At 46.7% G+C, this 15,693-nt stretch overlaps 1 protein-coding gene across 3 annotated transcripts in view; it reads right to left on the minus strand.

Moving 5' to 3' along the window:
* Positions 1 to 314: 314 nt before the first annotated feature.
* The window catches only part of LOC115472267 (protein Njmu-R1-like), a 39,116-nt gene continuing 23,737 nt past the window's right edge, over positions 315 to 15,693 (minus strand). For all 3 annotated transcript variants that reach the window (XM_030206481.1, XM_030206482.1, XM_030206480.1), the window contains 7 exons: positions 10,253 to 10,393; positions 5,276 to 5,333; positions 4,103 to 4,222; positions 3,645 to 3,709; positions 3,375 to 3,511; positions 2,229 to 2,332; positions 315 to 1,194 (listed from right to left, as the gene is read on the minus strand). In XM_030206481.1, the coding sequence (XP_030062341.1) occupies positions 973 to 1,194; positions 2,229 to 2,332; positions 3,375 to 3,511; positions 3,645 to 3,709; positions 4,103 to 4,222; positions 5,276 to 5,333; positions 10,253 to 10,393 (847 nt within the window). In that variant the 3' untranslated portion in view covers positions 315 to 972. The remainder of the gene's footprint in view (positions 1,195 to 2,228; positions 2,333 to 3,374; positions 3,512 to 3,644; positions 3,710 to 4,102; positions 4,223 to 5,275; positions 5,334 to 10,252; positions 10,394 to 15,693) is intronic.

A 15,693-nucleotide genomic window follows, 5' to 3' on the forward strand; every position in this document is an offset into this window, starting at 1 on the left:
TACTCCTCGGTCATCTAGCAGTCCAACCGATTCTTTTGCCGGCTTCCTGCTTTTAGTATACCTAAAAAATAATTTACTATGTGTTTTTGCCTCCAACGTAATCTTTTGTACGAAGTCCCTCTTAGCCTTCCTTATCAGCGCTTTGCATTTGACTTGACATTCCTTATGCCATTTCTTATTATTTTTAGTCGGTTCCTTCTTCCATTTTCTGAAGGATTTTCTTTTAGCTTTAATAGCTTCCTTCACCTCACTTTTTAACCACGCCGGCTGTCGTTTGGTCTTCCGTCCTCCTTTTTTAATACGCGGAATATATTTGGCCTGGCCTTCCAGGATGGTGTTTTAAAAAAATAAAAAAGGATGCTATAAAACAAATAGGATAGAGTAAGGTAAAGGTTAAGGACAGAAAAGGAGATTGGCTCAATGTATTCTCAGTGTCACGTCTCCTCCAATTAATAATCCATTGAACACGGTGGTTAAAAAAAAAAAGTCTTTAGGGCAGTACGGAATTTTAGATAGGATAGTTCTAAGCAAAATGGGGTGGGTGAGGGGTACAGTAAAAGGGTACCATTCAAATTTAACCAAAGGAAGTGATGGGAGCCTGCCTAGATGGAAAAAGGTTATTAGCAGTCCCCCATGCAACTTAGGGAGAATGCCAACTCTGCTTCTGTAAAATATCTTGCAGCAATGTACAAATGTTTTAATCCTTAATTACTATCTCAAGATCTCATTACTAAAATGATGAAGGATTTATGATTTACTTTAGAAAGGTTACAGCAAGACAGGCAGCCCCTAGGAACTTCCCATCCTTCTTCAGTTTTCACATTCAATAAGGAAGTGCAAGTAAATACGTAGAATCCCACTATGTCAGAATTCTGAAATGTTCAATTTCAGATACCATGTACAATATAAATACAGTGAAAATACTGTAAGAAATAAACCAACAGCTCTAGGACACGACAAGAAATACAAGGTCTAGGAACTTGGAGGTAGGGATGCTTCTTCATACATGAACTCCTCCAGGACCTTGACTACGTTGTTGGCCTCCGGCATTTCTGCATATTCAACTTTCACAATCTTTAGCAGTACATCTCCATTGCCACAGTTCTTCAGGAACACGTAACATTTAAATAAGGCATAATGACTCATTTCTGCCTGACGGATAAAACGCTTTAGGTTGTTCATGTCTTGTGTAGCCTGGAAAGAAAAAACAAACAGCTGGGTATATTTGAACTAAAACTGCTTCTTTACCAACAGGCAGAGTAAATAATAATAATTAAAAAAAAAAAAAAACCCAGACCAGACACAGCTCAAAACTGAATGGATCTCTGTTAGAAGAACAAAATTCATGATCTTGATATTGTAGACATAGATCTGCCTATACACTAGAGGAAAGGCAGGATCCAGGAGACAATAGAGATCATTTAAATACTTCCAAGGGATATATTTACAGTGGTAGAAATCGGCTGGCAGTAAACACCGAGACGCCCATAGGAATATAATGGGCGTCTCTGCATTTACCGGCAGCTGATTCTACCTCAAGCTAAAAACGCTACCGCAGCTTAGCGACCCCCTTAATCCTCCATTGCCTCAGGTACCAATTTACAGTAAGCTCCCTGGAAACAGGGAAATACCAACTGTATTCAAATATAACTTATCTTGAGCTACTACTGAAATGGAGTAAGCTATATCTAAAATTCTTTCCTCTTCACCATAAATAGGGAACACAACTAAAATGTGTTCTTCCTTGTGTAAGATTCCATTCATAGTTAGACAGGTGCAAATGTAATATACAATTTACAGTAGCATTGCCTTAACCCATTAGTACCCAATGTTCCCATATTGTTCCCAAATATGGGAACATTAGGCACTAATGGGTTAAGTTCTACATTATTTGTAAAGTACACAATGGGGCTCATTTTCAAAGCACTTAGACTTACAAAGTTCCATAGGTTACTATGGAATTTTGTAAGTCTAAGTGCTTTGAAAATACACCTCAATGTGACTCAAACAGATAATCTTCTAAAATGATAAAAATGGCACAACTGTTAAAAACACACCACAGATTTAGTTATAATAATAGTTATTTTTCAAATAAATTTCTGTGCTACTGTGAAGCTTTTTAAAATTGATCCATATTGTCAAACTAACGTGAATAGTGAATTACAGAGCTTAAGCACTATTCTCCACAGGTTTCTTTAACCTGCTTACGAATTATAGCTAAAAGTTACCTTCAACTTAAAGCTTTCTAATTTTTGTCGAAAAAGAAAAGGATTTCCACTGTCGGCACAATTTAAAAATGCTTGCATCCAATCTTCACAGAACTTGTTTCGTCCTATAAAAGAAATTGTTACAAAGAACAAAAAAAAAGTTACTAGGCAGTAAATGCCTTTGTAAAACTACTTGTTTCGTCCTATAAAAGAAATTGTAAAAAGTTACCAGGCAATAAATGCCTTTGTAAAACTACTGTTTACAGGGGTGAGGCGGCTGCAGTCACTGAGGCCATAACATCTGATGGGCTTTTCAGGCTATCCTTTATACATGAAAAAGATTCACATACTACTACTACTTAACATTTCTAGAGCGCTACTAGGGTTACGCAGCGCTGTACAAAATAAACAAAGAAGGTCGGTCCCTGCTCAAATGAGCTTACAATCTAAAGAACGAAATGTCAAGTTGGGCAGTCTAGATTTCCTGGGTAGAGGTGTAGAGGTTAGGTGCCGAAGGCGACATTGAAGAGGTGGGCTTTAAGCAGAGATTTGAAGATGGGCAGGGAGGGGACCTGACGTATGGGCTCGGGGAGTTTGTTCCACGCATGGGGTGAGGCGAGGCAGAAAGGGCGGAGCCTGGAGTTGGCGGTGGTGGAGAAGGGTACTGAAAGGAGGGATTTGTCTTGAGAGCGGAGGTTACGGGTAGGAACGTAAGGGGAGATGAGGGTTGAGAGGTAAAGAGGGGCTGCATACAATCCCTTATGCATATTAAGGATAAACTGAAGACCTGACTGGTATGGGGCCCATTGAAGGCTGGAGGTCCTCAGTGCTGGTTTAAAACAAATGACAGTGGCAACTGGCATTCTATTGTAAACTATTGAACGAAAACAAACAAACAAAAATACCCTCTTTCTAAATGAAACTAAGATTTTTATTCAATTTATGTGGAGCCACAACAACCTACGTGCTCTAAGCAGATTGAAATTTTGGTCAAGCGTCAAAACTTTGTCCATACTACCATATGTAGTAACTGCAACAACTGAATGATGAACAGCAGGGGGTCACCTTTTTTGTCTGTTCCCGAGATACAAACCTGAACATTTAGGATAATCCTTATTAATATGAGAAGGAAGATGGGTTAAGAAGCTTACAGCTAGGAACTTTCACCTGCATTATAGAACTGAGGAACCGGTCCACTGCAGTTTATAATGACGGATCTGTGCTGTTCCTCTGTCATGGCCATACAGAGCAATGTCATGGTGCCTTCCTGTACAAGGCCTTGTAAACTAGCAGCACTCAGAAACCTAATGTAAAAAAAAAAAAAAAAAACACAAAACCCATTTACTGGCCAGACCATTTCTAATGCACATTTACTTATAAGCATGCAGGTTTGCTTTCCCGACGGTATATTTTTTTTCCTTCACAAATGTTATTTACCGATCAATGTCTTTCTTCGTTCTGTCATCAGATTCTTTAACTTCAACGGGAGTGTAGCTCAAAGCCTTTAACAAAAAAAAAAAAAAAATTACTTCTGTTGCTAAAATCAGATATCACTTTACAGCAGAGCATGCCAGTTATTTTTGTAACCAAAGGATAATTAATACAAGTAAGAACACAGGAGACAATTTTAAACCCCACAAAATTCTGCGGTAGAAGCACCCAGACCTTTGTTTGTGGAAGAGACAAAATAAAAACATCTATTTCCAGTTATCAACGACAAATTGGCAAAACATAGTGTGTTTCCTGTTGCAGTTTAGATATTCAAATCAGTATTCATGAGCACATACCAACTATAAAACAAAGTGCAAAACTATTAAAAAAAAAATAATCCTCAGATGTTAAATACACGCAAAATTCTTACTGGTTTCAAGACAAATATTTCTCTTTCAACTTACAGCATGCAGTAAAAAGGCAAGTTGCTCCTGAAAGAGCTGGACTGTCCTCTGTATTGGTAACACACAATCTTCAAACCAACTGTGTAGGTAGGGTTTAATACAGGACTCCAGATTACACATCTGTGACAAATTAAAAACAGAAATCAGAATATTTCTACATGTTCTAAAACTGTCCCATCCCACTCGGCTTAGTTCAGGCAGATATTTGCCCTGTAAACATCTCTTTGATACTGTCCTTGCGCTAAACAAATAAGTGGGAAGATGTTATGTTATTCACCACGGGCGCAGTAGGTGAAGTAGGAGTAGCAGCCTAGTGGTTAGTGCAGCGGACTTTGATCCTGGGGAACTGGGTTTGATTCCCACTGCAGCTCCTTGTGACTCTGGGCAAGTCACTTAACCCTCCCATTGCCCCAGGTACCTGTATATACTATGTAAACCCAACAGAAAGGCGGTATATAAAGTCCCATTTCCCTGGAGGAGTAGCCTAGCGGTTAGTGCAGCGGACTTTGATTCTGGGAAACTGGGTTCAATTCCCACCACAACTCCCTGTGACTCGGGGCAAGTCACTTAACCCTCCATTGCCCCAGGTACAAATAAGTACCTGTATATACTATGTAAACTGCTTTGAATGTAGTCACAAAAAACACAGAAAGGCAGTGTAATAAGTCCCATTTCCCTTTCCCCGTTCTCTAATTTGGGTGTAGGCAAATGTTGTAGTTGCTAATGAATTAGCCCCCTCCCCCACTGCCAATATGACCTCCTAATCTTTTCCCCTCCTTCCCAAAGAAGCAGGCAAACTGCACTGTCATTCACTAAAATACGGCATATTTTACTCAAAGCAAAAAGATACTAAAGATTCTGCTAGTAAACGAGAACACAGAGGGGCTGGACACAATTAGCATGTCAGCAGTTAAGCAGACCAGGATTAAACTGGGGCTCCAGAATTTATTCAACCTCTCTTAACCCCAAATCTCCCTGGCATTCTGCCTGTCTGTTCATTTCTGCTTACTATATCAACTGGCACATGCAACACTGATGCTTTACATGGATCTGAATGGAATGGTTCAGTTGTAAAATGTGTTACTGGGCAGAGAGGTTTCAGTGGATCAGGGACCTTGCAAGATTTTCCTTAAATTAAATATCTTTCTCCTTAACAATAGCATCTGATTTTACCTCATGATCCATCTTATTTTTCAGGCCTTCGGTATACTTATCCAGCTCCAGTCTGAACGTGTCAATTTAAGGAAACCTGCTCAGATTTATCAACTGACGGCTGCTGCATTTCTCCACTCATCTAGTTCCTATGCTTGAACATATGTAAATATTTTATAGTTTAACCAGTGGTGTGCTGGTAAATGTTTAACAACAGGCTCTCTCCCCGGTCCCCCTCTGCACCCCCCCCCCCCCCAAATTGCAAAGCTGGCTATAGCCGGGGGGAGAGCAATGCATTCCTCCAGGAAAAAAAAATTAAATGATCCCAGGTTCCAATCTAATTCATGTTTAATGTGCGATAAAATGCCATAAATAAGTAAATAAATATAAACTTTTAATGTTGAGCATCTGATTCTCAAAGTGAACATATTCCAAACACTATAATGAAAATAAAATGATTTTTTTTCTCTCTTTGTTGTCTGGTGACTGTTTTTATGATCATGCTGGCCCAGTATCCGATTCCGCTGCTATATGTCCTCTTAACTCCATTTACAGGGCTTCCTTTTCTTTCCTCCTTTCTTCTTCATTTCTGGTCCTCAGCTTCTGCCTATTTTCTTCATCCATGTTTTTCTCCTCTCTTCATCTCCTTCATCTCTCTTCCCTCCCCTCTATGTCCAGCAATTTCTCCTCTCTCCCTGAGTCCTGCCCTCGCATCCATATCCATCCATGCCCATCTGTCCCCTCTATTCATTCCTATCCAGCAATTCCCCTCTCTCCCTGAGCCCTGCCCTGCAATCCATATCCATCCATGCCCATCTGTCCCCTGCCCCCTCCATTCATCCCTATCCAGCAATTCCCCTCTCTCCCTGAGCCCTGCAATCCATATCCATCCATGCCCATCTGTCCCCTGCCCCCTCCATTTATCCCTATTCAGCAATTCCCCTCTCTCCCTGAGCCCTGCCCTGCAATCCATATCCATCCATGCCCATCTGTCCCCTGCCCCCTCTATTCATCCCTATTCAGCAATTCCCCTCTCTCCCTGAGTCCTGCAATCCATATCCATCCATGCCCATCTGTCCCCTGCCCCCTCCATTCATCCCTATTCAGCAATTCCCCTCTCTCCCTGAGCCCTGCCCTGCAATCCATATCCATCCATGCCCATCTGTCCCCTGCCCCCTCCATTCATCCCTACCCAGCAATTTCCCTCTTTCCCTGAGCCCTGCCCTCCCATCCATGCTCCTCTGTCCCCTGCCCCCTCCATTCATCCCTATCTAGCAATTCCCCTCTCTCCCTGAGCCCTGCCCTGCAATCCATATCCATCCATGCCCATCTGTCCCCTGCCCCCTCCATTCATCCCTACCCAGCAATTTCCCTCTTTCCCTGAGCCCTGCCCTCCCATCCATGCTCCTCTGTCCCCTGCCCCCTCCATTCATCCCTATCCAGCAATTCCCCTCTCTCCCTGAGCCCTGCAATCCATATCCATCCATACCCATCTGTCCCCTGCCCCCTCCATTCATCCCTATTCAGCAATTCCCCTCTCTCCCTGAGCCCTGCCCTGCAATCCATATCCATCCATGCCCATCTGTCCCCTGCCCCCTCCATTCATCCCTATTCAGCAATTCCCCTCTCTCCCTGAGCCCTGCAATCCATATCCATCCATGCCCATCTGTCCCCTGCCCCCTCCATTCATCCCTATTCAGCAATTCCCCTCTCTCCCTGAGCCCTGCCCTGCAATCCATATCCATCCATGCCCATCTGTCCCTTGCCCCCTCCATTCATCCCTACCCAGCAATTTCCCTCTTTCCCTGAGCCCTGCCCTCCCATCCATGCTCCTCTGTCCCCTGCCCCCTCCATTCATCCCTATCTAGCAATTCCCCTCTCTCCCTGAGCCCTGCCCTGCAATCCATATCCATCCATGCCCATCTGTCCCCTGCCCCCTCCATTCATCCCTATCCAGCAATTCCCCTCTCTCCCTGAGCCCTGCAATCCATATCCATCCATGCCCATCTGTCCCCTGCCCCTCCATTCATCCCTATTCAGCAATTCCCCTCTCTCCCTGAGCCCTGCCCTGCAATCCATATCCATCCATGCCCATCTGTCCCCTGCCCCCTCCATTCATCCCTACCCAGCAATTCCCCTCTTTCCCTGAGCCCTGCCCTCCCATCCCTGCTCCTCTGTCCCCTCCATTCATCCCTATCCAGCAATTCCCCTCTCTCCCTGAGCTCTGCCATCCATGTCCAGATGGTCTTCTCTCCCTTGCCCTCCCACGTCCAACTGCCTGCCTGCCTGTCCGCCCTCCCTCTTCTTCCCCCAAGGATCATTTTTATTTTAAATTTACCTAACCTCCGCCCGTCCGTCACTGGAAGCGCTCCTCCCCTCCCGAGTCCCGACGTCTCTAGCAGAAGCTTCCTGAGTCGTTCATTCTCGGTGTCCCGCCCTCGAGGGCGGGACACTGAGAATGAATGAATCAGGAAGCTTCTGCTAGAGACGTCGGGACTCAGCAAGGGAGGAGCGCTTCCAGTGATGGACGGACGGAGGTTAGGTAAATTTAAAATAAAAATGATCCTTGGGGGAAGAAGAGGGCGCCAGGGTGGGCAGATAAGTGGCGGTAAGCATGGCGCCCCCTTGCTATGCTTACCGTGTCGGGTCGGCTCGCCTATTTTAATAACCGGCTCGCAAGTCCGAAGAAAATTTAACAACCGGATCTTGCGAGCCGGAGCAAGCCGGCACACGCAGGAAGGGTGATACTGGTAGCTCTGGATTGGCCTCGCAGACTGTGGTACGCAGATCTTTTGCATCTCCTAGCTGCTCCTCCTCTCCGGCTGCCGGATCACCCCGGCCTGCTCGTTCAGGAGCTGATTCTTCATCCATATCCGGCTCGATTTTGTCTTATGGCCTGGCTCTTGAGAGGGCGAGATTGATGAAGAGGGGTTACTCTTCGAAAGTCATTTTCACTATGCTTCGTTCTTGTCGTCGTTCGACTTCTCTGAATTATGTTAGAGTTTGGCGGATCTTTGAGGCCTGGTGCGCTGATCGACACATCTCTCCTTTACGAGCCTTAGTGCCGGAGTTGTTGGATTTTCTACAGCATGGATTTGATAAGGGCTTGGCTCTTGCTTCCCTTAAGGTTCAAGTCGCGGCTTTATTATGTTTTAGGGGCTGCATTCAGGGCAAGTCCTTAGCTAGCCTTCCAGATGTTTGTTTTTTGAAAGGGGTAGGTCTATTGTGGCCTCCTTCGAGAATTATTTTTCTGGCTTGGGACCTTAATCTGGTCTTGTCAGTTCTTACTAAGCCTCCATTTGAACCTTTAGCTGCTTGTTCTCTTAAGGATTTAACGCTAAAGATGGTGTTTTTGGTGGCCATTACCTCGGCCAGACGTGTGTCAGAGTTACAGGCTCTTTCCTGTAGGTTGCCATTTTTGGAGTTTTCTAAGGAACGTGTGGTCTTGCGTCCGGTTCCTTCTCTTCTTCCTAAGGTGGTCTCCCGTTTTCATGTCTTTCGGTCTGTGGTTTTGCCAGTTTTAGGTTCTTCCTTAGGTTCGGAAGAACAGCGCAGGCTGCAGTCTCTTGATGTCAGGAGGGTTCTTAGGCAGTATCTGAAAGTTTTGGAAGATTTCAGGCGTTCAGACAGTCTGTTTCTCCTTATTGGGGGATCCCATAAGAGTTGGCTTAGAAGCTGCCAGACCCTATCTAGGTGGTTGAAGGAAATAATAGAATCTGCTTACCTTCCTTCAGGCAAACAAGTTCCTCAAGGGATCAAGGCTCATTCTACTAAGGGGCAAGCGGCTTCTTGGGCAGAACGTTTTTTGGTTCCTCCTTTGGACATTTGTAAAGCAGCAACGTGGTCTTCTTTGCATTCCTTCTCAAAGAATTACAGATTGGACGTGCAGTGCCGTCAGGAAGCGGTTTTCGGGGCAAGGGTTCTGGGGTCCCTCCCTTAGGTTTCCTGCTTTGCTACTTCCCACCAGTCAGTTCCTGGACCGGTCTGGAGGGACGCTAAGAAAGGAGAAATTAGATCTTACCTGCTAATTTACTTTCCTTTAGTCCCTCCGGACTGGTTCAGATCCCTCCCAGGTTTGTGTACATAGTATGAAAGAGTGTGTTCTGGTTGTTTGAATATGGTTTGGTTTTCTGTTCAGAGCTGTTCTGTGGTTTGTGATCCTATAAAATTCTTCAACAAGAAATAAACTAATTCTTAAACTATTGAGTTAATTCCTACTCATGTAAACTAAGTACCTCTGCAAGAAAGGGCAGTGCTTTGTCCTATTTATTGTTGGGCTGACCGGCACGGTAGTGTCGCTGTCTTGCCTTTGTTGAATTATAATTTACATGGGGTGGCTGCTCAGATACCAGGTGGCACAGAGGGTGTTTCTCTCTTTTTCTTCTCCTGCTTTGTTACTTTGATACTGAATCTAGGGCTAGTTGGCCAGGGCTCTAGCTAGCGTCAGAGTTCTCAGTCTCCACCTGCTGGAAGGAGTGCACAACCCACCAGTCAGTTCCTGGACCGGTCCGGAGGGACTAAAGGAAAGCAAATTAGCAGGTAAGATCTAATTTCTCCATTTCAATTCAATTCATTCAAACAGACTATGGAAATTTCATTGTTTAACTTGTTTTTGCTCAAATTTTTATTTGTACCCTAGATTTCTGAAACAATTTTGGAACACTGAGCAAAGACAACCCAGTTATTAAAGTCCACCTTCTAAACCATCATGCATAACACCTTCCTCTCTCTTCCCTTACTTATTCTTTGTACATTACTAACTGTATCTGATATCATGTAATGATAATGTCATAACAAAACTCTGTAAGCCACATTGAGCCTGCAAATAGGTGGGAAAATGTGGGATACAAACGCAATAAATAAATAAATAAAAAGCAGTCAGACTGAACAGGAGGAAGAAGAATTAAAATGTGAACACTACTACTTGCACCACTGCCAGTAACGGTAGATAAAGCATTTACACGAGTTTTTTTTTTCCAATACTTTGCAAAAGGATATAGTTCAAGTCCTTTCTCAGACCCTCCTAAGAAACAGATCACGTACTCTGGAAGGTGGCTGTTTGAATCTGGTGCAGTTTTGAGGTAAAGTTTTTCTTGCTGGAAAAGGCAGTAGTAACAACCAAGTGCATATTCTGGCAAACTACATGTAAAAGATATTAATGTATAAGATGAAAGAGACAGGCAGATGTGTTACTCTAAAACCGGTGATTTTATTTACACAATCCATTGTTTGTCTCATCATTTAGGGCCCCTTTTACTAAGCTGCGGCAAAAGGGGACCTGTGCTGGTGTCAGCGCGAGACCCCCTTTACCGCAGCGGAAGGCAGGTTAAAGAAAAAAAAGAAATGGACATGCAGCAAGTAAGGGCTCCCACGCTACACCGGCGGTAACCGGGCAGTGCATGCACTGCCTGATCCACACTAGCGCTACAAAACTATTTTTGTAGTGCTGGAAATGGTGCATCCTGGGGGGTGGGAACTACCACTGGGCTGCTGCGGTAGCCCGGCGGTACTTCCCTTTTAGCAAGCAGTAACTGCTGCTTTGCAAAAGGGCCCTTTAATAACCCTAGGACTATGCCTGAGAACAATAATAATGGAATGAAATCAGGACAGGAGAGATCTTTTGAACAGGCAAATGTTATACACAGATCAATATAGTTCTGTCAGTCCAGCCCCCATCCTGCTTAAAAATGGGAATATCACATTTTATAGAACACAGTTCTGCGACAATATTAAAAGCACTTTTCAGGTAAAAAATACAAAACAACAACGCATGATTTCCTACAGCTTTTGCACTTGAACACCTCAGTTATTGCATTAACATTGATGGTGACCTAAACAACAGTACAATATTCTTTGAATGTGTTAGTCTGAGGTACCTGATTTCCTAAACTAGAAGTAATGAAAAGACAGATTGCTTGTGCTTCTTTTCATCAACCTCCTATACAGGAGCTGAACTGAAAATAAATCCAATTTTTTTAAAAAACCTGTAATGTAATATGGTTCTTGTATTCCACTAACTACCACAGAACAGTGGTTGAAAGCGGATAATAAAAAACTGGAAATAAAAAGAGAAAAAGAAAAAAAAAAGGCAATTGTCACGACTATGGCCGTGACTACCCTCATACTTACCCTGTTTCAGGGAGTCAGTGGCTGTGCTGGCTTCTGCTTGTCTCTGTCTCTGTCTCTGTCTTAGTTTCTCTCTGGCTATGTGTGCTGATTGCCCTACTGAACCTCACCTGTGTGGGCTATGCCTCTTCCAAGATGGCTGCCGCCTCTTCGTCTCTGCCAGTATCCAAGATGGCTCCCGCTGTTACTTTCTATGGGATGCCTGCTCTGAGTGTCAAGCCTCTGTTTGGTTGCAAGGTGATTGCTGCACCGGTGGCGCTGGTGTTGATGGGCTTTATTAGTCACCTGAAGACTACAGTCCTGGCCTTTGCATTGCCATTTCCTCTGCAGTGCCTTAGGTCCCGAGGTTAGTGTGCTGTTAGCACCGTTTGCTTTCCTTGTCTATTGTTCTGTGGGCTTCCAGCCCTTCTGTGTTATTTGCTCTGTGGGTCTCCTACCCTTCTGTGGGTTTTCCGCCCTTCTGTGTTATCGCTTGTGGGTTTCCAGCCCTTCTGTGTTTATAGCTCTGCAGGGTTTCTGCCCTTCTGTGTTTATTGCTCTTTGGGTTTCCTACCCTTCTGTGTCTAGCTCTGCTAGTTCTCTGTGTTTGTTTCCTGTGTATGACTTGTTAGCTTGGGCACAGCTTTGTTGTTAGCTGGTGTATAGCTTTACTAAGTCTTCTGAGTTTGCTCTGTGTATGTCTCCAGTGTATGACTTGTTAGCTTGGGCACAGCTTTGTTGTTAGCTGGTGTATAGCTTTACTAAGTCTCCTGAGTTTGTTCTGTGTATGTTTCCAGGGCATGACTTGTTAGCTTGGGCACAGCTTTGTTGTTAGCTGGTGTGTAGCTTTACGAAGTCTTCTGAGTTTGCTCTGTGTCTGTTTCCAGTGTTTGACTTGTTAGCTTGGGCACAGCTTTATTGTTAGCTGGTGTATAGCTTTTCTAAGTCTCCTGAGTTTTTGCTCTGTGTATGTTCCTGTGTATGTCTGGTTGCCTGGGTATAGCTTTCCTACTAGCTTGTACAGTTGACTATGTCTTCTTGTGTTTAGCCTGCTGGGTTTCCGTGTGTGTTTCTTTTGCTTCTGGAGCTTCTGCCCTTGTTCTACCTGTTGCCAGTTCTCCTTGATACTGAGGCTCCAGCCGTAGTCTTGTTCCTTGTCCTGACCATTGCTTGGAATCTGCCTGCTGCCGGAACACGGACTTTCTCTGCCTTGCCTTCGCCTAGGTGCCAGGGGCACCCCTGGACCTTCCTTCCTGTTGTTCCTGTAAGTCCTACCGGCTGCCAGAACCTGAGGGCTCAACCCGAGGGGGAGGCAGTCAAGTGTAGGTGAAGCTTAGGTCCAGGGTGTTCCAGTTCCGTTCCAGTGTGTTCCAGTCCAGCGGGTTTTCACTCCTGTATGTTCCTGTCCTGTGGGGCCACTCCTGTGTGTCCAGTCCAGCGGGCCCCACTCCAGTGCGCACCCGTCCGGTGCGTTCCAGTTCCGAGTGTTCCAGTGTAGAAATCCAGTCCGGAGTTCCGGTCCAGTTTTGTTTCCTCTCTACCTGGAGGGTGATTTGCCTTAAAGGACTCACAAACCCCGCGCTCCCGGGGAAGAAGCCTGAAGGTATGCAAAGGACCTCGAGAGCGCGTCCCGCATGGGCGGGCACGCGACAGAATGCAAAAGCCATGAGTCCGGCAAGATCAGCCGTCCAGGTTGGCTACCTGTCCACAGCTTCGTTTCCTATGGACAATCCAGGGTCCAGCACCAGTGCAGTTCCTGATTATGGTGTGGATTTCTACAACCCAATTTTTTCTCTGAACCCTGTTTTGACGCTCCATGATTACCGGGAAATACTTTTGTCTGATCCTGCCCTGAAGGATACTCCTGAAGCAGCAGCTGAAAGAAAGCGTCTCTGGTGGCGTCTGGTCCGCCATAGCCCAGTTTCTGACATGAATCCTGCTATCTCGCTCTGGGATTACCGCCTCAGACTTCTGGAGGAGCCAGCTCTGCGGGATACTCCGGAAGCTGAGGCCGAAAGAAGACGCCGGGGAATTCCTCCGCTCAGGCCTCCTCAGCAGAGCAGCCTGCGGTACCATAGCGGGTTAGTTCCTATTCAGGATTACAGTCCTCCAGCGCTGAGTCCAGTCCGAGGAGGGTTTCAAGCAGAGCCTTCGAACCCTGTTCGAGTGAAGCCGCCAGCTAAGTTTCTGAGTTCAGCCCGAGGGACGGTTCTATGCAGGTCCATGAGGTCCGGCCAAGTGAGACGGCGTACCAAGCCTCTGATTCCAGTCCAAGAAGGGCCGACACCTAGGTCCCTGAATCCAGTCCAGGGGGTGCTTCATACTGAGCCTCCGATTCCAGTTCAGGTAGCGCTCCCAGTCAAGCCTCTGAGTCCAGTCCGAGGGACGCTGCAAATTGAACCTCCGATTCCTGTTCGAGTGGCACAGCTGACCGAGCCTCCTGTCCTCCTTCAAGTGGCAAGCCCTTTGAAACCCCTGAGTCCAGTCCGAGGGATGCTTCTGACGGAGCCTCAGATTCCTATGCAAGTGGCGCTCCAGGTCGAGCCTCCCGTCCTCGTTCAAGTGGCACGCCCTTTGAAGTCTCCGAGTCCAGTCCGAGGGAAGCCTTCGATGGAGTCTCCAAGGCCTATGCAAGTGGCACTCCGGGTCAAGTCTCCAGTTCTTGTCCAAGTGACCCGTCCAGTCCAGCCACTGAGTCCAGTGCGAGGGGGGCTTCTAATCAAGCCTCCGGTGCCAGTCCACAGGGTGGTTCAGGTGGCACCTCCGCTTCCAGTCCAGAGGGCACCTCCAATCACGCTCCGAAGGCCAGTTCGAGTGGCGCTTCAGATCGAGCCTCCGATCCCTGTCCAAAAGGTGTTTTCTGCCAAGCCTCAGTTAAAGTTCCATCCCTGCCAGGAGGCAGAGGGCACCTCGAGTTCCTGTGCCAGTCAAGCCTCTGATACCAGTCCGGGTCCCGGTCCCGGTTCAGCTCCTGTCCAGAGTTCCCGCTCCAGTCAAAACTCTGATTGTAGTCCGGGTCCCAGTCCCGGTTCAGCTCCTGTTCAGTCCGAAGCAATAGCTGAGAGAAGATGTGTTCAACGGCTTGGGGCCCGGAGAAACCCATTTTCTGCATTTCAGCCTGCTAGCATGCTCTGGGGATCCCAGGGCCGCCTCCTCTTGAACCCTGCTCGGCAGACGCTGCCTGAAGCTAATGTTAGAGAGACGTCCCAGTCCGGCCAGAGGGGGGCGCCCAGCCTTGCAGCTGAATCTCCTCCGAGTTCCAGTTCCAGCCAAGATGCTGAGCCTGCTCCGAGTTCCAGTTCCAGCCAAGATGCTGCACCTGCTCCAGGTTCCAGTTCCAGCCAAGATGCTGAGCCTGCTCCGAGTTCCAGTTCCAGCCAAGATGCTGGGCCTGTTCCGAGTTCCAGTTCCAGCCAAGATGCTGCACCTGCTCCGGGTTCCAGTTCCAGCCAAGATGCTGAGCCTGCTCCGAGTTCCAGTTCCAGCCAAGATGCTGAGCCTGCTCCGAGTTCCAGTTCCAGCCAAGATGCTGAGCCTGCTCCGAGTTCCAGTTCCAGCCAAGATGCTGAGCCTGCTCCGAGTTCCAGTTCCAGCCAAGATGCTGCACCTGCTCCAAGTTCCAGTTCCAGCCAAGATGCTGAGCCTGCTCCGAGTTCCAGTTCCAGCCAAGATGCTGAGCCTGCTCCGAGTTCCAGTTCCAGCCAAGATGCTACACCTGCTCCAAGTTCCAGTTCCAGCCAAGATGCTGAGCCTGCTCCGAGTTCCAGTTCCAGCCAAGATGCTGCATCTCAGACTCTAAGCCGGCATAGTGGTTGCCCAAAAAGACTTCCTGGTTTCAAGGGCCACTCCTCTTTTCAAGTTCCAGTTGTGCTTGCTACTGCCAGTCCAGTGATTCATGTTGGTGTGTTGAAGCCCATCAGGAGGTTTCACCACACTTACCCTTGGACACCTGAATCCCCTGTGGGGACCGGGAGGGGGGTCTTGAGGGGGAGGTACTGTCACGACTATGGCCGTGACTACCCTCATACTTACCCTGTTTCAGGGAGTCAGTGGCTGTGCTGGCTTCTGCTTGTCTCTGTCTCTGTCTCTGTCTTAGTTTCTCTCTGGCTATGTGTGCTGATTGCCCTACTGAACCTCACCTGTGTGGGCTATGCCTCTTCCAAGATGGCTGCCGCCTCTTCGTCTCTGCCAGTATCCAAGATGGCTCCCGCTGTTACTTTCTATGGGATGCCTGCTCTGAGTGTCAAGCCTCTGTTTGGTTGCAAGGTGATTGCTGCACCGGTGGCGCTGGTGTTGATGGGCTTTATTAGTCACCTGAAGACTACAGTCCTGGC

The sequence above is a fragment of the Microcaecilia unicolor genome, chromosome 6 (assembly GCF_901765095.1).
Source record: "Microcaecilia unicolor chromosome 6, aMicUni1.1, whole genome shotgun sequence".
Lineage (NCBI taxonomy): Eukaryota > Metazoa > Chordata > Amphibia > Gymnophiona > Siphonopidae > Microcaecilia > Microcaecilia unicolor.